At 41.2% G+C, this 25,663-nt stretch overlaps 1 protein-coding gene and 3 long non-coding RNA genes across 5 annotated transcripts in view; all 4 read right to left on the bottom strand.

Moving 5' to 3' along the window:
• The window catches only part of LOC113017662 (protein NLRC3-like), a 97,468-nt gene extending 85,610 nt beyond the window's left edge, over window positions 1-11,858 (bottom strand). The window contains exons 1-4 of the mRNA XM_080294903.1: window positions 11,749-11,858; window positions 6,401-6,477; window positions 4,493-6,284; window positions 2,806-2,982 (exon numbers count right to left, since the gene is read on the bottom strand). Coding sequence (XP_080151029.1) covers window positions 2,806-2,982; window positions 4,493-6,284; window positions 6,401-6,477; window positions 11,749-11,858 — 2,156 coding nt within the window. The remainder of the gene's footprint in view (window positions 1-2,805; window positions 2,983-4,492; window positions 6,285-6,400; window positions 6,478-11,748) is intronic.
• A 2,720-nt stretch (window positions 11,859-14,578) lies between these two features.
• LOC145425264 (uncharacterized) lies at window positions 14,579-17,645 on the bottom strand. Of its 2 annotated transcripts, none has more exons than XR_013905919.1 (4): window positions 16,884-17,645; window positions 16,373-16,525; window positions 15,916-16,001; window positions 14,579-15,321 (listed from the first exon to the last, which is right to left on the bottom strand). It is a non-coding gene; the product is annotated as an uncharacterized LOC145425264 (long non-coding RNA). The 2 variants fall into 2 exon arrangements; XR_013905920.1 differs by having other exon boundaries at window positions 15,916-16,006.
• Window positions 17,646-18,484: 839 nt separating this feature from the next.
• Window positions 18,485-19,612, bottom strand: LOC145425274 (uncharacterized). Its single transcript, XR_013905932.1, has 2 exons — window positions 19,194-19,612; window positions 18,485-19,108 (listed from the first exon to the last, which is right to left on the bottom strand). It is a non-coding gene; the product is annotated as an uncharacterized LOC145425274 (long non-coding RNA).
• A 3,019-nt stretch (window positions 19,613-22,631) lies between these two features.
• On the bottom strand, window positions 22,632-23,986 carry LOC145425267 (uncharacterized). The gene is made up of 2 exons (XR_013905923.1): window positions 22,964-23,986; window positions 22,632-22,883 (listed from the first exon to the last, which is right to left on the bottom strand). It is a non-coding gene; the product is annotated as an uncharacterized LOC145425267 (long non-coding RNA).
• Window positions 23,987-25,663: the final 1,677 nt, after the last annotated feature.

A 25,663-nucleotide genomic window follows, 5' to 3' on the forward strand; every position in this document is an offset into this window, starting at 1 on the left:
TATCTTACAGGCTTTCGTTATGCAGCTGCAGAGTCTGAAGGTGTGCCCCGTGCAGAAGTGATTGATGAAGATCTGACAGAAGACCAACAGCAAAATCACAATGTCATGGAGGCAGTGGACAGCAGTTGTGTTGGACAAGTGGAGGTTGAGGTAGCAGCTGCAAATGTGGATATACTGAAGAAATGTAAACCTTTTAAAATGATGACAGATTACAAACTCTCAGCTGTGTCTGTAATCAAACCTCTGTAACTTTGCTTCCCTTCAGCAGCATCAGCTCATGTTCACATGTTGATTCATGGTTTGCTTCAGTTTTTGATGGACTGCAGAATATTTTGAAGGTTATCTGCTATAAAAAGCCAGAACAGGAAAATCTGCTTCATGTGTTTCTGTTTGATCCTCAGTGACTTTGACACAAAGGCCTCTGCTGTGATGATCACACCTCTGATCAAGTCTCACAGTGTCAGCTTTGTTTTTATACATATGGATATGTGCTGATAAATGATCAGAGTTATAATATTTCCCACTGTCTGCTGTGTGCCGTGACCTTTGACCTGCTAAAGACAGTCAGCTGTGGATTATTCATTGTTGTGTCTGATACTTAGAACTGTGAGGAAGAACACTACACAGTTAATCAGGGTCCCCTCTCTCTGAATCAGGGAAGGTGGGCAGGCCGCGTGTGGGCCGCGGGCCATACGTTGAGTCTCACTGTTTGAAATGTGAACATTGTTCTGCTGCAGTCAATGGACTAAACCAGAGAAGAAGAAAACAGACTTTACCATGAAGATCCTCAGTGTGGATCAGTATAATATCAGCCTGATGTCTGCAGTTTAGTGTCAGCACAACTTTCACATCATATTCATCTCAGCACAACTAAAACATGCTGACTGACCTCAGAGTTTCAAGTCCACATCCTGGACTCTCCAGGAAACCACACAGATGCTTCACTCCTGAATCCTGCAGCTTGTAGTTCCAGCTCAGGTCCAGCTCTCTCAGATGGGAGGGGTTGGACTTCAGTGCTGCTGCCAGATAATCACAGCTGATCTCTGACAAATCACAGCCCCACAATCTGTATAAAGAATGAAAGATGTAAGTTTATTAGACAAAGTGTGAGCTTGAAATCATTCAGTGTTTCATCATCTGTTCAGAGCTGAAGAAGGTTCAGAATGTAGAAGTTTAGAAAATAGAAACTCCAAACAGCTGAAGCCAACAGGAAGCAGCTTCAAACAAACACAACAAGAGAAAAAACTCTGAATGTTTCACATTAAAGTCGTACATTTATCATAAAAACAGGACAAAGACTTGAAAAAGTCGTGTTTTTCCTTCCAGGAACCACAAGGCTTCACTTTTAAAGGTGAAGTGTGAAAGAAATGGACATATTTGAAGTCCAACACCTTTTTCCAGTCACATTATTAAAGCAGACAAACTACAAGCTCATTTTCATTCCAACAAGTCATCTTCTGACCTGGACTAACAACACTGGTCTCTATGTGCAGCTGGCTGTGAGACCAGTGCTCAGGGAGCGTCTACAAAGTGCAACACTGAAAGAACATCACACACTCATTAGCTTCCATCATCCAACCTGAAGAGGAAACAGAGACGCCTCCCTTTCAAAGTAAAAGCTGCTCCTTTTGGACACAGTATCAAAGAAAGTCTACATTATAACATAGAAAAGACAGAACAAAGTTTTGGTTGTTTTAAATTGTGCAGAAATGAAACTACACTAAGCTCAATTATGTGACAGACATTTCATCCCATGTCAGTTTGGCCTCATCCTGGGCCGGATTATCCAGCACACACTCTGACCACAGGCCCAGGGGCCACGCACAGCTGGGCTCCATCCAAGAGACAGGAAACAAACCAACACAATAATAAAAAGCACCATGTGATCTTCTTACATCTTCAAGACAAACATAGTAAAAACATGAGCATATTTGTTTCCTGATAAAATGATGTGACAGGTAGAACAGAGTAAAGTGGTGGTGTTACAGCCTTTCTCCCCTCTGCTGCCGAGGCTGTTAGTCTCTCCCAAACTCAGCTACAGGACTTCCAAATGAATGAAAGCAGCAGAAGTGGCTTTACAAATGAAAGAGGAAGAGGAGAAGAAGAGGAGAGGGAGGCCACCCTGACCATCACTCCAGCTGAAAACATCACACTTCCATTAAAGTTGGTGAGAAAATGTTGAGCAGGATGAGCTGCTGGCTAATCTGGAGGCTGTAGCAGCAGCTCACAGTCACAGTGGATTTCCACTCATGAAAAAGCTCTGGCTGCTTCATTTCTCATCTCATATCAGAGACTTTAATGCTTCACTGAAGCTGTTCTGTGATGCTTCCATATTCCAGTGAGGCCTCCATAATGATTTCAGCTGTTCTGTACACACACTGTGTGCCCTGTATGGCTCAAAGTCTCTGCAGCCTGTTTTTATCTGCTATCATCAGATCTTCATCATCCTCATTCACATCCCTCACACACTCTACAGCCTCATCAGCACCGACTTCATCTTCACTGACTGATGGAGCACAACATGAACCTGTGGAGGCTGAAACACTGTCCTGTCAAACATCTCCCCGTCACCACTCCACTTCTGTCAGCCTTTAAATGAACCCTGCTCAAGTCTGTCACTTCTGTTTGGAGCCAAAAGGAAAAACTGTTGTTCAGTCGTTTGGAAAGACAACATTTCTGAAAGCACTCAAACTTCTTCACATTTGTCTTCAGACACATCCTGAACATTTAGGAACTAAAGAAAGTTTCAAACATCAAAGACATGAAATATAGAAAAACAACAACAGCCGCAGTCAGTGAACTCACCTCAGAGTCTCCAGTCGACAGTTTGGACTCTCCAGTCCAGCACACAGAAGCTTCACTGCTGAATCCTGGAGGTCTTTATTTCCACTCATGTCCAGCTGTGTCAGATGGGAGGGGCTGGACTTCAGAGCTGAGGCCACAACTTCACAGTGAGACTCTGAGAGTCCACAGTGAGTCAGTCTGTGATGATAGAAAATATAAAATGTGTTATTATAAAAGCAGAAAATCTGCATTATAAACACAGACTGAATGTATATGAAGACAAAACAGAGTGAGGTCATAATCTGATGAATCTGCTCTTCACATCTGTGCTTCAGCTCCTCTTACGGTGTTTGACATGACACAACGATTGAGTCTCTCTCAGACCTGCAGACTTTTAATGAGAATCTTTGTTTGGCTTTAATCTGCAGATGAAGGAGGAAGATGGTGTCACATTTAGGCTTCCATAATGTCCACAGTCTGTCACTGAGATCTGATCCAGAGTCAGAGTGAAGACACACATTTGGACTGTTTCCTGTTTTGACTCCAGAACATTTTGAATGAGTTCAGCTCAGTGAAGAGTTCCAGCTGGAAAGATGATCTCTGTTTGCTACCTGCTGTCAGGTACGACTGTTCACGTCCACACGCAGGAAAAACCTGCTGACTGTTACCAAACGGAGCAGAAATCTCATCACTGGACAATAATGATGAATGAACTCAGAGCTGCTGATATCAGATCTGATTTCAGGGGAACTAAACACAGAAACGATTGGCTCATTTGAGCTTTCTGAGCCATTATCTGCTGCTGTGTCGCTAGTTGGCAGAAAATGATTTGTATTCCTGTTCAGGGCTTCAGTGTTTATGAGTCCAGATCCAGGTGACAGCAAGTCAAAATGATGTTACCTGTCTGTGTCCAGCAGCAGCCTGTATTCACTTTGAATATTGTTATAACCTGACATGGATCAGTTTGTCTTTGATTGGTTTGTAAATGTCACTGTTTCCATTGGACCTGAGTGACGTACAAAGACAAAGAGGGAGAGAAAGGAGAGAGAGGATGGAGACAGCAAAGAGAGAGCAAACACAAACAGGTGAGAGTGGACAGGTGACCAAGGTCAGCAACCAATCAGAGAGCTTCTGTTTGACCCACAGTCACTGATGATGACTGCACATAACCAAGCAGTGTGTTACTCTGATATCAAATATGGATCCTGCTCTTATAATAATGATCATCAGAATATATTATTGTGTTATTTTGTAGCTGAATACGATGTTTGTGTGATTATCAGTGAAAGAAGCAGTGAGGAGGATGGAGAGAGAGAGAGGACAGAGGGTGAAGTTAGAAACACTAAAAGGATTTTTCATGGATTTCATGGATGATTTGAGTGATTTCCAGCAGGACACTTAAACATGTCAGTGGACGTCCTAAAGAACATATTCACTGATATGAAACGTGTCATTGAACAGGATTAATATCAGTGGAAACATGGTGGAAACAGCTGTGACTGCATGGATGTGACACACTTCAAATCTGTTCTCCACTCTTGGATTTGGGATCCATGGAGCTGCTGCTGAGTCTGTACAATAAAGGAATGGTGTGGAAGGTTGCAGCGTACGGACACAAACACTTTGTGGTTACAATCTGATTTTATTTTCAACATTAAACTACTAACCTACACTGATCAATGATGTTAATGATCACATCTGGACTCACCCAGCCTTTCTGCAGTTCCTCACAGCTGGAATCAGTCTCTGTCGTCCCCGCTCTGATGTTTTGTACTTCAGCAGGTCCAACTCATCCAGAACCTCCTCTGACATCTGCAGCATGAAGGCCAGAGCTGAGCACTCGATCTCAGAGAGTTCCTTCTTTGATCTGTTCTCTGACTTCAGGAACTCTTGGATCTCCTGAAATAATGAGAGGTGGTTCATCTCCATCAGACAGTGGAAGATGTTGATGCTTCTGTCAGGAGAGATTTCATCACTGTTCATCTCCTTCAGGTTGTTGATGACTCTCTGGATGGTTCCTGGACTGATCTCTGTCTGACCCAGCAGACCTACTAAGAGTCTCTGGTTGGACTCCAGACAGAGGCCATGAAGGAAGCGAACAAACAGGTCCAGGTGGCCATTTTCACTCTGGAGGGATTTATACATGGCTCTGCTCAGGAAATCATCCAGAGAGGACTTGTTGTATTTTTTTCCCAAAAAGTTCTTCAGCACCTCTGTCTTCCTGTTGGAGTGACAGTGGAACTTGTAGACAGCAGCCAGAAACTCCTGAATGCTCAGATGAACAAAGCAGTAGACTGGTTTCTGGAAGATCACACACTCTCTTTTGAAGATCTCTGTACAAACTCCTGAGTACACCGAGGCCTCTGTCACATCCAGACCATACTGCTCCAGGTCTTCTTGGTAGAACATGATGTTTCCTTTCTCCAGATGTTCAAACGCCAGCCTCCCCAGCTTCAGAAGAACTTCCCTGTCAGCCTCCGTCAGCTCCTGTGGACTCGTCTCACGTCCCTCATGGTACTTGTTCTTCTTCCTCTTTGTCTGAACCAGCAGGAAGTGTGAGTACATGTCAGTCAGGGTCTTGGGCAGCTCTCCTCTCTGCTCTGTAGTCAACATGTGCTCCAGAACTGTAGCAGTGATCCAGCAGAAGACTGGGATACTACACATGATGTGGAGGCTCCTGGATGTCTTCATGTGGGAGATGATTCTGCTGGACAGCTCTTCATCACTGAATCTCCTCCTGAAGTACTCCTCCTTCTGGGCGTCAGTGAAGCCTCGTACTTCTGTTAGCCTGTCAACACATGTAGGAGGGATCTTATTGGCTGCTGCAGGTCGGGAAGTTATCCAGACGAGAGCGAAGGGAAGCAGATTCCCCTGGATGAGGTTTGTCAGCAGCTGGCTGACTGATGACTTCTGTGTGACATCAGACAGCAGCTTCCTGTTGGTGAAATCCAATGAAAGTCTGCTTTCATCCAGGCCGTCAAAGATGAACAAAAGCTGAGAGACAGCCAGCTTCTCTGCTGTGACCTTCTGTAATGTTGGATGGAAAACATGGAGCAGCTCCAGAAGACTGTACTGCTCATCTCTGATCAGGTTCAGCTCCCTGAATGAAAGCAGAACCACCACACTGACATGTTGGTTCTCCAAGCCCTCTGCCCAGTCCAGAGTGAACTTCTGCACTGAGAAGGTTTTTCCAACACCAGCCACGCCGTTGGTCAGAACCACTCTGATGGGTCTCTGTTGGTCAGGTAAGGCTTTAAAGATGTCCTGGCACCTGATTGGAGCGTCATGGAGGGCGTCCATCTTGGAAGCTGTCTCCAGCTGCCTCACCTCATGTTGGGTATGAACTTCTTCACTCTGTCCCTCTGTGATGTAGAGCTCAGTGTAGATCCTGTTGAGGAGGGTTCTACTTCCTGTTTCATCACTTCCTTCAGTCACACGTTCACATCTCCTCCTCAGACTGATCTTATGTTCATCTAAAACCTCCTGCAGACCAACATCTGCTGAAAGAAAGAAAAACAATGAGACTAAAGAGAAAGAAAACTCTTCAATGTCTGAACAACACAAGAAGTCCAGTTTTCAGAAATGAGTCCTTTAGCAGACAGATGTTCAGTCTTACTTTGTACACAGCTGCTCTGACTGGCTGTCTGCAGTCCAGCTCTGCTTCTGGATCTTTCTCCACACTGTGCAGAAGCTCTGATGGTGACACAGAAAAGTCACAGTGGAGATACTTCTGTCCACCTTTGATTAGACTCATTATAAAAAGGAAAACAAAGTTTGAACACAGTCATGTTTCCAGTTCACTGACTTACATTTATTCCATGGACACTCACTCTAACCTGAAGCACAGCTACAACCCAACATTGTTGAGGCCTCATCTCCTCCTTTCCTGACTGTAGAGGTTAAATATGCAACAACCAACAAATAAAAGAATTTGGTTCATTTCAAAGAAATTCACACGGTGACCAAGTAAAGTAACCGTAGTAAAGGAGACAACATCCTGTTGATGGTGGGATTATTTGAAAGATTTGCTTTAGTCACGTCACCAAATGCAGTTGAACCACCCGTGGATCCATGTTTGACCATTCTACCACTCTGAGCTCTGCTTTTTAATCATTTTATTATTATCATCATTCATTTATTCATTCTTTGGAGGGGGGCTATTTCCTAATGCCGCCCTAATAAGCTGATGTTCAAGGGGAAATATAACAGAAACTCTTTCAGTGTTATTCATTAATAAATTAACAGATAAACTGTGAAGAAGAAAAAACTGAGATTTAAAGGAGAGAGTGAGAAACTTGATCATCCATCCTCATAATACATGTTTATCAGTATCTGCTGTGACCATACTGCAGTAATAACTACAAGTCTACATTTCTGTGACTGTTGATCAATCACAGCAGGAATCTGAGCTCATCTCTGCACACAGAGCAGCTTCAGCTCTGGGATAAACTGCTCGCTTCACGTCCTTCTCAGCTCACAGACACTCATCCTGATATTTTCCTTTAACATTTGATGGTATAATTCATCTGAGTTTACACTTTATCTGCATAAATACAGAAAAACAGACCCAAACACCAGAAACCATCAGTTTCACCATGTAGAATATATTGTTGTTTCCTTGCTTTTAATTCAGAGAAAAACTCTGATTTGGATTTTCTCTGTTCTCTTTGCCACAGCCCATCCCAGCAGCAGCTGAAGCAGCTGACTGTCACAACACTGAATAACACTTTAGGAGGAATTTCAGAGGTCAGTAAAGCTCCAGTTTCAACATCAGTTAATTAATCATAGTTCATCATAAATGTTAACCTGGCTGGCACACATGTTAATGTTAGCCATTTAAATATTAGCAGTTAGCTGAGGCCACAAGAAGAAGAGGCCCTAGAAGAACAATGGATGATAAGATTCGATTTTCAAGACTAGGCAGAGACGTGTTTTCCTTACCTAACCTAACCTACAGTTATGTTTCCTTATTTCTGCTGTTTGCATGTTCACAGCTGAAATAAAGCTGCCTCTTTGACTTCATCCTGTTGTGTTTGGGTCCAATCCTGCCTGCCACACAGCGCTACAGGACAAAGTCTAATATTTTTATCTTTTTAATGAATCTTTGGTCATATTTATCCAGGAAAACACAAACATGTAAAGGAGTCATCACAGTTCTCTGACCTCGTTGGTTCAGCACTGAAGTGTGGAGGGTAATCTTTGGACCAGTCACTCCTCACCGACGGACAGCTGGATCCTGCAGACTGTGACCTCTGACCTCTGCAGACACAAACATGTTTTATTCAATGATCAATTCTCTGATAAAGTGATTGAAGCAGCTGTGATCACACAGACTGCAGATAATGCAGCTGTTTCCTGTCAGTAACAGTCCTCTTAGATTAGAGTTCAGCTTTTTACAGGAAAACAAATGTCCCTGAATGCAACAGTGAGACACAGGCTGCCTGTGTGGCTGTGATAGCTGCCGTTAGGAGCGCTCATGTGTTTGCAGTTAGACGAGGAGATGTTACCATCATGGACACGTTAACAAATCCTGCAGCATCACGTGGCACAAACACTTTGTGTTCCTGTCATCTGCAAGCAACAGGAAGTTCATTAATAAAGGCGGGATGGAGACGCGACTGTGATGGTTCTCCTTCATCCAGCTGTTACACACATCTGGGCTCACACGACGAGCCTTTGTCTAATACAGCAGCTGCTCTCTGAACACTTTTCTGAAGAGGAGCTGCACAAACCTTTGTTTGCTTTCTAGAGCAGCGTATCAAAGTCAAACTACCCACTGCTAGCAGCTGTTTCTATCATAGTTTAGGATCCAGATGTGTGAGGTCTAGATTTACACCTCTGATTAAAATACATAGTTAAAAACAGCCAATTGAGTCCAAATGTGTCTTAAACCAGATAAACTGACAGTTACAGCTGAGCCTGTGTGTCCTTGGAGACACTGCTCTGCTACAGAGATGCATTTTAGAAACCAGGAAACATCAAAATCATTTAAATCAGAGAGTTCTTGTTACTAACAGCTCACCTCTCTGCAGCAGAGACTTTGAAATCAATGATAAAATCTTACGCCTAAATTAACTTTACTGTTAACGAGTTTTCATGTTTCTGTAATCCACCAGTGTGCTCATGCTTTTTTAAGTGAAAACATATTTTTAATGATCAAATATAATTATGTTTGTTATTTGTGGATTTTAAATGTCCTTGACAGAGACAGATGATGATCATTATCCTGCACTGTGGTCTCAGGTTTGGTCGAGCTAGCACAAAGAATGGCTATGTTGAACTTCCTCCTGGGATCTACACTAAGAAGTGAGTCCAACATTAGCAGGGTCTCTTTCCTTTATCTGATTCACTTTAGCATTCACAGTCACGTGAAGCTTGTTATTAACTCGATAAGTCAACCCAGGGTTTCAGCTGAGCGCTCACATGAAACACATGGTGTTGGCAGCATCTGATCAATCATATTCATGGAGACGTGTATCAGCAACAGAGCAGCTGAGTTTGCAGAAGGAAGTCAAACTAAACCACAGGAACAATATGAGGAGATTACACACATAATAAAATACTAGCAGTAACACAGCTGCTGCAGACAAATCAGTCATGTGATCGTGTGTGAGAGGAGAAGGACTGTAAAGGAGTTTGGTGTTAAAAGCTCTGTATGAATGTGGGAGACTTTGAAGGGCTTTAAAAAGGCCAATATAAAATAAAAGGCAGCAAAATTGCTGAGTGTGAAAGTCACCAGACTTATCAGACCTCTGTGATTAAGACCTGTAAGAACACCTGTTTGTACTTGTTGGCATTATATCAAACACACACGTATATTAAGCCTTTGTTTGAACTCTGGTTGAATTTGTTACTTTCAGACTGTGAAACATCACAGAGGCTGCAGCTGCAGATCTTTTATTCACCTGGAAATTTACTTTAAATGTTAGATGGAAAATGTATTGCTCAGTTTAACTAAAGTAAGAACAAGAATCCATAAACCTTCATAAAGACAAACATCTCCCAGAACATTGAGCTGCTGAAGTGTCACTGAAGGGAAAAACTATTTGTCCTCCTCCATCCAGCAACACCTGAAACACCTGAGTGGAAGCTCCTCCCTACACTGTGTTTGAAGCAAAGCACAAAGGAGACACCTGCTGGAGCAGCTGGAGTCCTACAGACACTCAGCCTCTTCACTACACAAACACCTCCAACATCCACTCTTTCCACTCTGACTGCTGTGTTTGTGGAAACACTCCAACACACACCGCTTCACATACCAACATAGAAATGTGTGAAAAAGAGCTGAGCTGATATTAAACATGAGGATTTATTCAGAAATACAGAGTCAGGAACAACATCTAGACACACATTACCTCTCAGCAGCAGAAGAACAGCCTTTAAAGTTTGCACCAGCATCCTTCGACCTGTTGCTCTTTAAGGAAACACAGCTGGGTTCAGGTCCAGGAGATTCTGGCCTCTTATTGATCCTAAAAGAAAAACAATTGTCGCGTATTATTGAGGATGAGAACAAAACAACGAAGGTCCAGAAGAATTAGGTCAAACGATGATTTTAATGAACACATGCGTAGGGAGATGAACACCGTTACACAATCAGCGTCAATCTCCGCCCAAAAGCACACAAGCAGTTGCTTTTATAACATCAGGATATTATTACGCCCCCTCTTGTGTCAGAGCAGATACTTGCATGAGTTAAAAACACAAATGTTCTGTTGACAACTTTTGACACAGTTTGAAAAGAACATCGTCTCCACGCCAGGTGCTTCCTGTAGCTCGTCTTGCTTTCACTTATCCCTGGAACATCAGACGCACGTCCTGCAACAAACTATCACTTATGCAGGCACAAAATGCAGTTACAAGCAAAATATGTCTGAACTCTAACCTAGAATATAAGTCTACCTACGGTGTGTGTGTGTGTGTGTGTGTGTGTGTGTGTGTGTGTGTGTGTGTGTGTGTGTGTGTGTGTGTGTGTGTGTGTGTGTGTGTGTGTGTGGATGTCTCGACCTCAATTGCACTCTGTCTCACCTACTAAAGCTCACACCCAGACTCTCATATGTGTAACAATTTAACTGAAACTATATGTGTAATATATTGAATAAATGCTTTAATCAAATGCCACTACTCAAAGCTCAATAAAAAGGATATAAACGAATAAAAGATAATAATGAATACTTGTATCATGTGTGTTTTGTAAGCGTGTAGGCAATCCTTCCATACCTCTAAGTCACTTTGCACAATAGATCGACATCGCGACATCGCGCCAGACGAAGCTTCTGACCATCAATTATCAGACTGAGCTTAAACTCTTTAAAAGCACAAACTGCAAGATGTGTATAAAAATAGTTATAACTGCACCTGGAATAAAGGTTAATATGGGATTATGATAACACCTGTAAAACAAGTTTTAACGTAATACCAACAGCATCAATAAATGCTTTGATGAAATGATGATTAATGCAATGGTAATGATAATGGTTATGACAGTAACAGTAACATATCTCCCTGATCTCCACACAATAAATGTAACAGCTTCATGAGACAGGAAGGAAAAAAAGGAAATGTTAAATTAAAGACATGACGAACAATCTGAAACTCGTAAAAATAATGTACTTACTCTTTGTCACATAACAGTCTTTTGTTAAAGTTTTCAATAATACCCTTTGACATGTTGCTCTTTAAAACACACTTTTACTCCCTGACCTTTGACCCAGTGTGACATGTTGACTCACTACCTCAGACAGCTTAAAATAGTCTTTTTGTTTTTTGGTGCTGCCTAAAAGAACCGTGAAATATCTGTCCTATATACAGTTATGTTCATATATTTTTGTACTACATCAGGAAACTCAAAAACATAGTTTTTAACATTTTAATCCTTATTTTTAAAACTGTTTTTGTCATTTTTCTTCTCCCACTGCATCAAAAATCATTATTTACACTGAATAAATGAGTCAGCAGCTCTCTTACATTGTTGCTGCAGGTTCATTACTGAAGTGTGGAGGTATTCCTTTGGACCGGTCACTCCTCACAGACACACAGCTGGATGCTGCAGATCCTGCTCCATCCTTTTCCTCCATCTTCTTGATGTCAGGGTGGAGTTAGTCTGAGAGGCAAACACACACACTCAGAGGTGCTGTTGTACTGGAAGCATCACACTGACGGGTTTCTAAAGTTCTCATTGATCATTTCATGGAGTTTCTGTGGTAAACACTGTCCTGTGACATATGTGTTATGGTGAGGGTCATGAGGGCTAACCAGCCCCACTCCTTACTCCTCATATTTCAGCCTGAAGCACAATAACTGTAACATTCCTGACTGCCCGACAGACGGTAGCCTTGGAAACGTGCTCAGCGTCACCAATATTATACAGAAAGCTCCCGTTTGCAAAAAACCGAAGTGCGATACAAATAATATGTACAGAACTGAGAGCATGTCCGCGATGTGTCACATGAGCAATATTAGGCCTGAGGATGTTATTCAAATAACTTATAGATTGTGCTGAAAAACGGTGACGTTCACACAGGAAATCATCAGGAAATGATAAAATGTCCAAACGCGCTCTGATCACTCTCTCCCGGCGGAGAGCTCTGCGGAGAATTTGGGCTTCAACATCTACTGGCTCTTCAAGGAAGGAGCACGCCATGTCTGACACTTCCTACAGTCAGGTTTCCAACACAGAGGCGGAGAAAGTCAGGGTTAGTTGAAGTAAACCTGCTAGGGGGCAGGTGAGCTTCACGGAGTGTGTCGTCATAGTAACTCACTCAGGATTAATCTAAACTCGCTTTGTGAAACCGAAAACCCAGAGTTTTCGTTAACTCAGGGTATACTTACTCAGAGTTTGCACTAAACCGGCTTCCTGAAACAGGGCCCTGAACCCTGAACAAACCCACCTGTTCTCTGATTGGATTGTTAAATTTGTGATTGACATGACATTGGCCAATCAAATGAAAGGCAGAAAAATAGGGACGTACTTGTAACTTGAAACTTGAGTGCAGAGTTTCACACGTATTGCTTGGCTAAGTCCACACACAAATTATTTTTACACCTACAAATCCTGATTTACAAGTACAAAATATTTATGACCACAATTTGAGCCCATACAGCCACAGACTGACGGAGGCAGGAGAAGCTGCCTACAGTCATCAGTCAGTGGATCCACAGTAACATCGAGTTCAGCTGCTGATCATCAACTGTTTCTGTCTCGTTCCCAGACTCTGATCTCACATAAAACGAAGCAGATTTATGCTGAAACTAAGCTGCACACAGCTGATGTTAGCCAGGAAAACAGTACAGACTGCTAACGTTACCTTAACATGGAGACGATCAACTGCGCCACAACATTCACGAAAGCGAAAGTAAAAGCGACGGAAGGAAACGATCAGAGAGGCGTTTGAGGGACGGTCAGAGTCAGGAACCTCAGAAACGCATCAGGCTGGACCCTGTTTCAGGAAGCCGGTTTGGAAAACTCAGAGTGAAAAACGACACTCACGGTTGAGTAACCCCGAACTGTCCAACTCGGAATATTCGGTTTCAGAAAGGCTGATAACAATTAGTTCAATCAACGCGGAGTTGCTTTAACCCCAAGTGAAGCGCGCGGACGAGGATACATAAAGCCCTGATTAGTGGAGCACAGATTAAGCGAGTCACCATGGAGACGGAGGGAAAGAAGGCGTGGTCAATGTATTTTACAGCGCTTGAGGCCGAAATTCTGATGGCAGCATATGCCGATAACATGCAAATTCCGCGGAAAAAAGTAACACAGCCACAGCTGCAAAAGAAAGGGAGCATGCATGGCAAAACATAGCCGACAGTCAATGCGTGAGTGTGAATTTAAACATTGATCTAGGGATTCCCACCCATTTAACACGTTATTTTATCATATGTTATTTTATTTGTTATTTTATACATTTTATTTTGTGATGTGATGTGAGCGCAGGTGCAACCCAACAGGCCCCAAACGTTCCTGGCAGCAAGTAAAAATGAAATATAAAAATATAGTCCAAACAGGTAAGGTGTAATTGTATTATGAGCCATAGTGCTTGCACTGAAAAAAATATGTTGTTGGATTTACTTAATTCAATGGTGGACATTTGTTGCACACAGATGTTTTGCTTTGGCAGCAACTTAAACAATTGAATTAAATTAACACAATTTATTCAAGTTCAATAAGCCTGTGCAATTTGTGTTGATAAAATGTGACTTAAACATGTTTTGATGAAGTAATTTGAGCTCTTGGAATATTTTAATCCTTCACAATTTTCTCACGTTATCCCAACACGATTCAATAACTTTTACCCAATACTACTTGGTCACTTAAATACTACATGTTATCTTCAAATTACATTTTGCTATTATATTCTAGTATCAAATACACAATTTTCAAATGGAGGCCTTATAACAGATTGTATTGTTCTCTTCCAAGATGGTTGCTGGCATCCACCAGTAACCTTTCAAAACAACATGTCTAATTTCACTGCAGTAGGTAAAGAATTAAACTGACATTACTCCTCTACTGAATCTATATAAATCAACAGTTAAATAATGTCAGTTCTTCCGTGTTCTCTGGAATCAATCACAGCAAAGAAATTAGACTCTTTCTTTTGAAAAATGTTGGGAAAGAACAATACAAAACATTCTATTTAAGGCCTCTGACATCAAGATTCAGTTAAACAACAATTATAACTAAACAATTTGAGGTAATGTTAGTTTCCATTAACATTAAATTAGGTTACTGAATTGGCAAACACCTTCCTATTAACACTACCCATTTTACCCCAATAACTAAAGAAATTAGCACTTGCAGGTCAAAACCTTTATTCAAGAGACGCAAAAATAACATTGATACAGTGACTGTCAAAAATTACAGCACTGATCATACTGTGACATCTTGGTTCAAAACAGCACACTTAGAAATATTCAACGTTCCTTACTTCAACTGAATGAAACTGAAAATACCATTTCACACGGGCCATATGGGATATTTAGACTGTATAACTGTTCATGCTACATCTCTTCACTAGTAAAAGAAAGAAAAAATACAAAGAGAAATTTAAAAATGCTGCCAAACAGAACTTGTACAGAGCAAAAGGAAAAACAAACAACAACAAAAAACGGCTCGTCCTCATGGCAGTTGCAGAGTATATAAAAATGAACCCTGCGATCTGTTCCTGGAATTGAGCTTCAAAAATGCAGCAGAACAAGTGTGAGATTTAAATGTCCTCTCACCTAGAGCTGGTCACCTCACATGCATAACAGTGAGCTTCGTTGCAGGAGCAGTTTTGTCTTAGTTGTGAGCTTTTCTTGAGAGCTGAGTTGCATCCAACTCCATTACCACCCATTGAATCACCTCAAAAGTGTAGCAGAGTTGTGATGGGTAACTCATGTTGAAGGAATAAAAAAGGTCCAAACAGCATGGCTACTGCAAAGGTCACGTTATCCAGATCTTGAAGAACAACATCAGAAAAGTCATTGCCTGGCGCATCTCTGGAGACAGATGTTCATTGTGGTTTTCTCAATCTGTGCAGTGGCCTCAGGCAAGTCCTGGTTAAACACAAAACATTTCTTTAAGATTCCTTTTTAAACTCATCTCTTTTTAATCTACCAGTTCTAATGTTAGAGTAATTTAAACCAATGCAAGCAACATAGTAAATAGCTATAGCCAAAGAGTGGCCTGCCATGCTGCCATTCATGGTCTAACAGAGTTTCTAAGAGAGGGTGAAAAACATAATAATTTCAAATGCTTTACATTAGTTTTTGTTAGAAAGACACCGGCCCATCAGAAATCCAGGTTATGTCACTCAGAAGATGTTAGAATTTAGACTTTCAGCCCCACAATTTGGTTAGCTGTTGGTCAGTTGGTCATTTTTTCAAACAAAAGCTAATATAAATATTGGTGGGATTTTCCTTTGTTCATTAGAATGACAAATTTAAAGTTTTTTCACACTGATGTGACCCCTAATACAGGGGTGGGGATGGGGCCTCAAGGGCCGGCGGCCGAGTTCACTACCAGGCCTCATGTGAACTTCAAATTATTAAAGAGGACTACTGGTCCTAACCAGTCCAATGAGGATCAAGTGGATAACTAAATGCATTTTTAAATGTTGCAAAGCCACAATCTACTCATAAAACACTCACCATGAACTCCTGCACCAAGATGTTGCAATTGTCTTTCACACAGATGCGGAGCACTTTGATGAGGGACTCCGAGCATTAATGTCATCCTTGACTATTATAACAAAGAAAACAGAGATTTGTGAACTTTTCAGTAGCACAGAAGAAAATGATCCCAGACAAAAACTTGACTTTTTAAACCAGTCAACATGCAACACCAGCATCTACAAAGCAATATCAAAAGTTCCTGTTTGACATCAACTTTATGGATATATAGTTTCCAGAACATTTATTTTTTTTTAAAAAGATAATTTTTTCTCAGTGGGCCAGTAAATGCATGACGGAAATTATGGCATCCTTTCGGTGGAATCAGTACTCACAGGTAATAGTTGACTGTTTCAATGGATGCAGCATAAAAATCTTTTACTGACCTAATGCAATACATATACACTTTGTAGTTAAAGAATTTTAAAGTTCTTACTGTCATCATGGCAGCTACATCCTTTAGCTTTGTGCCCTGTTCCCCTGATCACTTTGCAAACACTTTCAGCAGACTGTCAGAGAAAAACTCAGCTCCGTCAGAAACCTTGACTGTAAAGGCATGGTTGGGATGCACTGGAATGCTGCATTTTATCTGAAATGACATAAAATTATTTTGAAATAACAGCAGGCACTGTGCTTGGTTAATCAGTAATGTTTTGTTGAATAAAAACTGTGTTTCCAGATCTTATGGGATTAAAAAAAATCCAAAGATGTTTGTTTTTGATTTGCAACCCAACAACCCACAAGTTACAACCTCATTTCAGTTCAAGTGTGCATTAATGCGAGTCCAGTAATCACCTTTCTGGCAATACATACAGGTATAAGTTAAACCTATGGCAGATTTTGGATTTCTCAGTTGTATTAATAGGGTGAGTATGCATGCACCTAATAATTATAAAAAACCTATTATAATTAAGTTACAGAAACGAAAATAGAATATACTTTCTTACCATAACACCTTGAACCCACAATCCATCAGCTGACTCCTGGTGAAATGCAGAATAGAGGTCATCTCTCAATGTGCAGCAAAAAAAACAAAAACAAAAACAAAAACAAAAGGAGGGCAGGAGGGGTAGGGATGTAAGCTAGCATAATGCCGCTGATGATATAAGCTGTTCAATGTCCAAAATCTCACTAACACCACGGTGCAGTAAATACACAATGTAACTGAAGAGTCAGTTGACAAATCTATTCACACAGAAAACCAAATTATGTTATGAGTGCCTCGTAATTAGGTTTAATGTGATATTACGGCTCTTGTGCCAAAGACAAATTCAAATGAAAAAGCGCCAATTCTTTGATAACAGATAAAACAGCAAATAAGCTAACGGCTCTTTTTTAGCATGTTACATGGCGACACTCTAGACGTTTAACTACATTTGGCTGAAATATGGTAAAAATGAATTCAAAAAATCAAGACATACCAAAAACGTAGAGTTGGCTGCTCGACTTGACTGAGATGGATGCCTTTTTTAAACCACGATCCAAAGCCCGCGAGATGAAATCACGCGTGGTTTCACGAGATTTAACGTTGCTATCTTATTGACTTACTTCACCTGAACATGATATGAACAATTTAATACACCCTTTCTGCATATCATGTAGTTTTTACACTATATAGTTACATTTAACTTTAAAACATGAGGCAATTGTGTTAAATGCATGCAAGATGCTTACATAAATCCAAGAGATGGCCAGTCCCTTTTTTTCAGTGTGGTCTGTTTGTCCGATGTAAATCAATTGCAGTTAGAGGCTACATTAATTTACTTTCTGTAAGCACTTATTGAAATTATCTGAGCACATTACAAGTACATATTTGCTTACTCTGTATGCTCAAATGTGACCCCGTTATAGCCAACAGAAAAAAAGCGGAGGCCCGAAAAACAGGTGGGGGTCCTCCACCACCACCACTCACAGAGGCTGAGCAGTTGGCCCTCAGCCAAAACAGTGGGCGCCCTGTGGCCGAAGGCATCTCTGCGGGGACATCCTCTGAGTCAATAACCCCGCAAGACACAAGTGCCTACATAGGGGGTAAATTCAAAATAATACATGATGTGCATACATCCTTTCTTCACAGTCACCTTTGCAGTGCGACACATTCATTTGATAAACTCTTTACCATAATGGATTATTTTGTAGTGAAGTTATTTTCCGACTGATTTTGCCTTCCCTCAGTCTTGGTTGTCTTTGAGAGCATAATGACAATGAAGTGTAAGCTGAGTGCTATATGTTTGTTAATTGCCATTTGGTCCCTTGTAAGTTATAAGTGACCTGTATGAACCTCATATTCTATCAGTTGATGGTGGTGGTGTACTGCATCTGGTGCAGCCTCCTGTTGAGCCAGACCAACATGCAGTTGTGAGTACTCTTAATACTCCACAGATTATATGAGTTTACAGTAGAACAGCAATGTTGTCTATTTCTTTACTACAGGAAAATAATGAAGAAACATTGACAGCTGTTACAGAGGAGGAAGCAACAGAGACACTTTATGAGGTTTACATCTTTTAATACTTTGTGTACAGGAAACACAGGTGACCAATAAAGCCAGTTGAACAGAAAATCTGTTTATTCTTCTTTCAACATGTTGAGGTGATGGGTCAAAAGAAATGATTGTGACATATGGTGTCTCTGACTGCGCTTCCATCTTGTATGTCCGTGGGAGGGTCAGGATGTTCATGGTTTGGATCACTGCTGATGTTTGGTTCAGAAGGACAGTGTTCTCCTCTAATTGTGGCAATGTTGTGAAGAATCACACATGCCACAATAATGTCACATGCCCTTTCTGGGGTGACCCTGAGTCTTTGCAGGCACTGGAACCGGGCCTTAAGCATTCCGATAGTCATTTCAATTCTGGCTCTTGTCCTGCAATTAGCCAGATTATATCGCTGCTGTGGGCCCGGTTCAGGGTCAGGGTAAGGGGTAAGCAAATAGGGTAAACATGGATACCCCCTATCACCAAGCAAGTAGCCAGTGAACTCTCCTAAGACAGAAGGGTACACTTCAGTTCAAATGTCCCTGAAGCAATTGGTCTTTATATATTTTAAAGTATTCTCAACTCACCATGTCCAAATTTTGTGCTCAGTGTACATTCACGGAATATTTGTGAGTCATGGACAGAGCCTGGCCACTTGGCTTCCACATTTGTGATAATGTTGGCAGCATCACATATGATCTTCACAGTGCAGAGAACACAAATTAGCATCCATTACTATAATGAAATAATTTGTTAGTTTGACATGCTACAGGGAACTATGTACCTGTACATTAATGCTGTGGAAAGACTTCCTGTTCACATAGTCTCCTTCATTTACTGAAGGAGCAATGATTGGAATGTGAGTGCCATCTGTACAGCCAATCACGCCTGGGAACCCTGGAAATAAATGTAAAATTTAAGTAGTAGTTCAAGTATCACCACATCATAAATTAAGTTTTGGTCATCCTGATACCTGCAATTTTGTGGAATCCCTCTTTGATAAATCTTGTGGGTCTGTGACCGGGGAACACCACAGACGAGTACAGGAGACGTTTCAGTGCAACTGTAACATTCCTGACTGCCCGACAGACGGTAGCCTTGGAAACGTGCTCAGCGTCACCAATATTATACAGAAAGCTCCCGTTTGCAAGAAACCGAAGTGCAATACAAATAATATGTACAGAACTGAGAGCATGTCCGCGATGTGTCCTATGAGCAATATTAGGCCTGAGGATGTTATCCAAATAACTTATAGATTGTGCTGAGACACGGTAACGTTCACACAGAAAATCATCAGGAAATGATAAAATGTCCAAACGCGCTCTGATCACTCTCTCCCGGCGGAGAGCTCTGCAGAGAATTTGGGCTTCACGATCTACTGGCTCTTCAAGGAAGTGGCACGCCATGTCTGACACTTCCTACAGTCAGGTTTCCGACAAAGGGGCGGAGACAGTCAGGGTTAGTTGTAGTAAACCTGCTAGGGGGCAGGTTAGCTTCACGGCGTGTGTCGTCATAGTGACTCACTCAGGCTGCAGCTGAACTCGCTTTGTGAAACCGAAAACCCAGAGTTTTCGTTAACTCAGGGTATACTTACTCAGTTTTTCCACTAAACCGGCTTCCTGAAACAGGGCCCTGGAGTTTAATTCTGTTTTCATCTTTAGAAACATCTGGAAATAGTTATAAAAACGCTGCGTAATAAAGAAAAATAGTGTAGATTAGTTTGAGTTGTGTTTAGCTGAGCTGTGTCTTTAATCTGAAGTTCATTTTGTGGAGGAGCAGCAAGACTTTCAGTGTTACTCTCAGAGAAAGCCTCCCAAATGTCTGTTGTCTTAATAGTGGAATTATCTGGAAAATGAACCAGTTCTTATGAGCTGCTTTTCTGTATGAGCAGTCACAGCATTTTATACAGCGTGCTTCATTCACACAAGCACTTCTTTTTCTAACAATGACACTATGATGGATGCATCGGAGAGCAAGTCTGGGTTCCACATCTTGCCCAAGGATACCGTGGCGTGCAGACTGGAGCAGCCAGGGATCAAACCTCCAACCTTCCAGTTAGTAATTCTACCTGCTGAGCTACAGTCTGTACTTCCTGAACAACACACCCTCCTTTTGTTTCTTTATTTCCAGTAGCAACCAGGACCATAATGAACCCTGACTCCAACAGACACTCAGGATCCACCTGCCCAGTAAGTCACCCGCTAACTGCAACTATCAGAGCCCTGACCTTCTGCAGAGACGAGTCACACTGAACACAGCAAGTGTCCCTGCTCTCAGATACAAAACCTGCCTTTAAAAGTTCAGAGTAATGAAATCAGCAGTTCTGGTTCTAGAATTTGTAGTCTCACACACATGTGCAGAGCACTTTTGTTGTTTTGGTTCACATCGGTTGATATTCTGCTGCAAACAACTAATGAGGACATTTTCTAAAAGCTTTGAGTGTCCATCAGGATCCTGTAGAAACAGCTTCTGGCTGCAGCTGCTGTGGAGCTCCACAGTAACCGGAAACACGTAACTTCAGTTAAATCGACTTTGACAGCGAAAACTAAATTGCGTTTTTGCTACTATTGATGCTGCTGAGAAATAAAAATGGTTTTAAGTTTTTTTTTAACACTCTGGGTTTGTTCATAAAAATTCCCCTAAATTGTTCGTGGCCAAAAGTGACACTTGCTGTTTCGCTGATTCATTTATTTTTTTTACAGTACATCGTGTTGTGCGTTCTGATTGCTGTAGACCATTGTCAATCAATCTAGTCCAGTGTCTCCTGTACAGGAGCGGTCCCTAATAGGCCCACGGACCGGTCCGTGAGTCTTTTGGTACCGTTCCGCGAGAGTTGATCCTCCGGTGTGAAATGTATGGTTGTAGTTTCTGTGTCTTATTTTGAAAGAACTATTTACGCGTTACCATAGTGACCAGAGAGCATTAAAAAGCAGAGAGGAGGATGTCACTGTCATTGTTGTTGGCGCACAGCTCAAGTCACGTTTATTATATTTACAAAATACCACAGTTTCTTTTTTTTATTCTTTTGTTGTATTTATCCGCGACACCTTAAAGGTCGTTCCCTGAAAATATCGTCTGACATTAAAGTGGTCTGTGGTGCAAAAAGGTTGGGGACTCCTGCTGTACAGTACAGAATGCGTTTAGCTGTCGAATTTACATAAATCTTCGATCGCTAGCAGTGTAACTCTGAAGTGCTGCACTGTATGTTTGTAAGTTTTCTCCCAAACAAACACAACAATGCCGACGAAACGTTTTGCACCCTCAAATGCACCTTCAGGTTTCATTCCATAATACTGGACTTATGTTTCTACGAAGGTTTGAACTCTAAGAGTGTTTAACATGATAGTGATTTATTGATTCTAACCCTAAATCTATCCAGTAATGTCTGCACATATTTTCAGTACTGATTTTAAAGTGTTTTAATCCTTCTGTCACTCAGGGAACCCAATAAGGATTCAAATACTTCAAAAGTCAACCAATGACATTGATGTGTAAGACTATTTAATAATTATTTATTTTTTATATTTCATTTATTCATTCGTTCTTTGCACTGTGATTTAACCCATCTTTGTGTAAAGCAGGGGTGTCAAACTCCAGGCCTTGAGAGCCAGCGTCCTGAAGCTTTTAAATGTATCTCTGCTGCAACACACCTGAATAAAATTATTAGGTCATTAGCATGACTCTACCCTACTCAAGTAAATTTAAATAAATGTAAGTACATACCACCAGGTAGCTCCACTCGTACCCAGTGTAACGGGAAGTGAGAGGGTTAGGTTTTGGCGCTTTGAATGTTCAGTTGTGTGATGCAGCGATTAACGTTTGAGTAAAATATTGGGCTCTCTCGTGTCTTCCCTACATTCCTCCACAATGTACGTTTTTGCAAAAATGTACTTCTAGAAGTACTTTTATTGCACGATGTTCATTCACTCATGAGCTGCTGCAACATGAATCAAATGGCTGAACTGCCACCTTGGCGTGCAGTCAAGTTCTACAGTCTGCTAATGATCTAATAATAAGTATTAATATTCCTCACTCACCTTACTAAATGTTTGTGAACACAGCCAGAAACATTTGCATCACAAACACAGACTAGTGTTTATTAGCAGAAGCTTTTGGGTGGTTGCTCTCAAACCTGTGTACAAGTTGAAGCATTAATGGTCCCTTCACTGATTTCCAGGTATCCAATGTCAGGGCTAACAGATGGATTCAGACGCAGGCAGCGTTCTGGCAAGCAAAGGGTTGACAATTTATTAACACAGAAGGGAAACCACAGTGATGTGTATATACAGTGCATGGGGCAGGGCTTCAGGGCTCCAGGGGAAGGAATCCACACTCGCTCCCCACTCGGCCCAAACTCCGCCACTCCTCTTCTTACGCACACTCGCTTCTCCACAGCCACTCTCGCTCCAATTTCCACTTATGTTGACACACACAGGGATCACAGGTCAGGGTCCGCCACCAGTTCCGGGGAGATCTAAACACAAAGAGTCCAATTAGATCAATACGCCACACAACACTGAGAGAGTTTGTCTTAGGAGAGCTGAGAGCACGAACATGGGAGGTTCAACGTTCCAGTGCCGAATACTCCGTGCCGCAGCGTTAAATAGGCAAGGGGGACGCCGCCTGATCAGCAACAGGTGTAGAAATCACCGCAGATACGTGGGCCAAGGGTGAGAGCCCACAATGAGCTCCACCCAGGGAAGCAGGAGAGAAAACAAAACAAACCTGTGGCCAACATGAGCGAGCCGGAGAGGCACAGGGACCATGACAGCCAATACCAAGTGCACAAGTTCACCCCAGATGGTTCCTCTTCTCTGTAACTTGGAGGATGTGGAGTAGGCTGTATTTTAATCAAAGACATATCAATCAATCAATAACCATGTCTAAAAACAACACAGGTTGACCAAAGTGCTGTACACAGTAAAAGAAAAAGTAAAAAGTAGAAACAAATACACACAATGAACAAAACAAAAAATAATCCCAAATTTCGTTTTTTTTCCTGAAGGGGTCAAACACTTTTATGCAAGAATGACAGCGAGGTGAAAAACCTTCACCCGCAAGAAAACTCGAGCTGTGACTCATAGTACGAACACACACCTCACAGTAACACACTTTGTTTAATGTGAACTTTTTGCCAAGCTAGCTAATCCTGACCAACACACCAGACACAGAAGATAAAGGAACGATGTTTTACTGTTAGAGACAGAAAGGTTAAAACATTTTGGCAGAGGGCTAAAAGGGGCTAAAATTACCCAAAAAGAAATTCCATTTGACCAAAAACACTTAATTTTTAAAACATTAAGTATATAGTTATGAATAATGAACAAATAATTAACAAACTGGGGTTCATAAATCGTGTAACACATCCTTATGGTAAGAAATTTTACCTTAATGCGTTACATGTGTTAGAAGTCAATGTATCTTTAACAATATACTCCTTATTTTATATCTCCTGATCCTTCACAGAGCTGCATGAACCTGTTGTTGATGTCAGAGAGTCAAACTCTGCTGAAGAGTGGGTTGTTTCCTGTTCAGCCACTGGTCGACCTGCTCCCACTGTAACACTCTCACAACAAGACCTCAGCTTCTCACAGTACAACACTGTCAGTGTGTCCAACACCAACGCTACATTCACTGTCACCACTCAGGTTCACGTAAACACAGCACACAGGTGGGATGTGCAGCACGAGTGCTCTCTGCTCCTCACAGAGAGGTGATGGAGACGATTCCTGAGGTCCAGCAGACGTCAGATTATCAGTGATGGTGAGAAACTGAGATGCAATAACAATGCATTGTGGTAGTATGCATTTTCTCTTTGATCAATAATTGATGTATTCATTTTGATCAGTGTCACATTTTTCCTGCTTTTTCAAGTTTCCTCCTGGATCATTGTATTAGCTGCAGTATTGGTGATGATGGTCTTTGTCAGTGTTGCTGCTCTGCAGTAGGCTACTCTTTAAAGAAAAAGACCAGATAACTTTCATTTTTCATTTCTTGTCATTTTTTTCTACACCAAAATCTATCCAATAATATCTGCATAACATTTTCTACTTGTGATTTAGTTATTAATTCTTTGCTTCATGATTCAATCGGTCTTTGTCTAGTATTAAATTTTATGTCTCCCATTTAATCCCACTGGCTTTAAAGTGTTTCACCAGATTTTTACGAAGTACTTCCAGTCTTTTGTTGTCTCTGTCCCAAATGTTCTGAAATGTGTTGCATGTATTAAAAGAAGTTGGACCAAAAAATGTACTATGTACTTATAAACTTACATTTATGAAAGCTGAACAAACATTGATGTACTTGACTTTTGTAACAGTGAAAAGGCGATCTGTTTTTATTGATAAATATATATGTTTGCATTACTGTTATTTAGATTGCCATGTTAGAACGTAGCAAACAACATTGTTTGTTCCTCTGTGGTTTCTTTATTTTTACAAATCTAAATGTTTTTGGTCAAAAGATTAATAATTTCATATTGAGGTCAGATGGTCAGCAGTTTTGATGTTTTTGCAGAGATTTTATTTTTTGCAAAATAGCACAAGTAAACATTAAAAGTAGTTCCTAAATCAAGGCATTTATTATTAAGGCGGCCATTATTATGGCCCTGTGTGGAAAAAGTGATTGCCCCCTAAACCTAATAACTGGTTGGGCCACCCTGAGTAGAAACATCTGCAATAAAGCGTTTGGGATAACTGGCAATGAGTCCTTTACGAGGTGCTGGAAGAATTTCTGCCCACTCATCTTTGCAAAATTGTTGTAATTCAGCCACACTGGAGGGTTTTTGAGTATGAACCACCTTTCCAAGGTCACAGCACCTCAATCAGATTCACGTATGAACTTTGGCTAAGCCATTCCAAAGTCTTTATTTTGTTTTACTTAAGCTGCTTAGAGGTGGACTTGTTGGTGTGCTTTGGATCAAGTGCACTTCAGCTTGTGGTCGTGAACAGATGGCCAGACATTCTCCTTCAGGATCCCAGAAACTGGATTCTGTTCATCTTGACGTTGCATCTCCAGACTGAGAGATCTCAATTACTTTGTTTCTTATTTGCTTCTGAATTTCCTTGGATTGCGCCATGATGTGTAGTTTTTGAGGATCTTTTGGTCTACTCTACTTTGTCAGACAGGTCCTGTTTAAGTGATTGATTCAGCACAGGTTTGGCAGTAATCGGGCCTGGCTATGACTATGGAAAAATTGTATATTTTCTATTGATAAATGCAAATATTTCATGTCTGTTATGTGCATTGCCGTGT

This window comes from Astatotilapia calliptera, chromosome 3 (genome assembly GCF_964374335.1).
Source record: "Astatotilapia calliptera chromosome 3, fAstCal68.1, whole genome shotgun sequence".
Lineage (NCBI taxonomy): Eukaryota > Metazoa > Chordata > Actinopteri > Cichliformes > Cichlidae > Astatotilapia > Astatotilapia calliptera.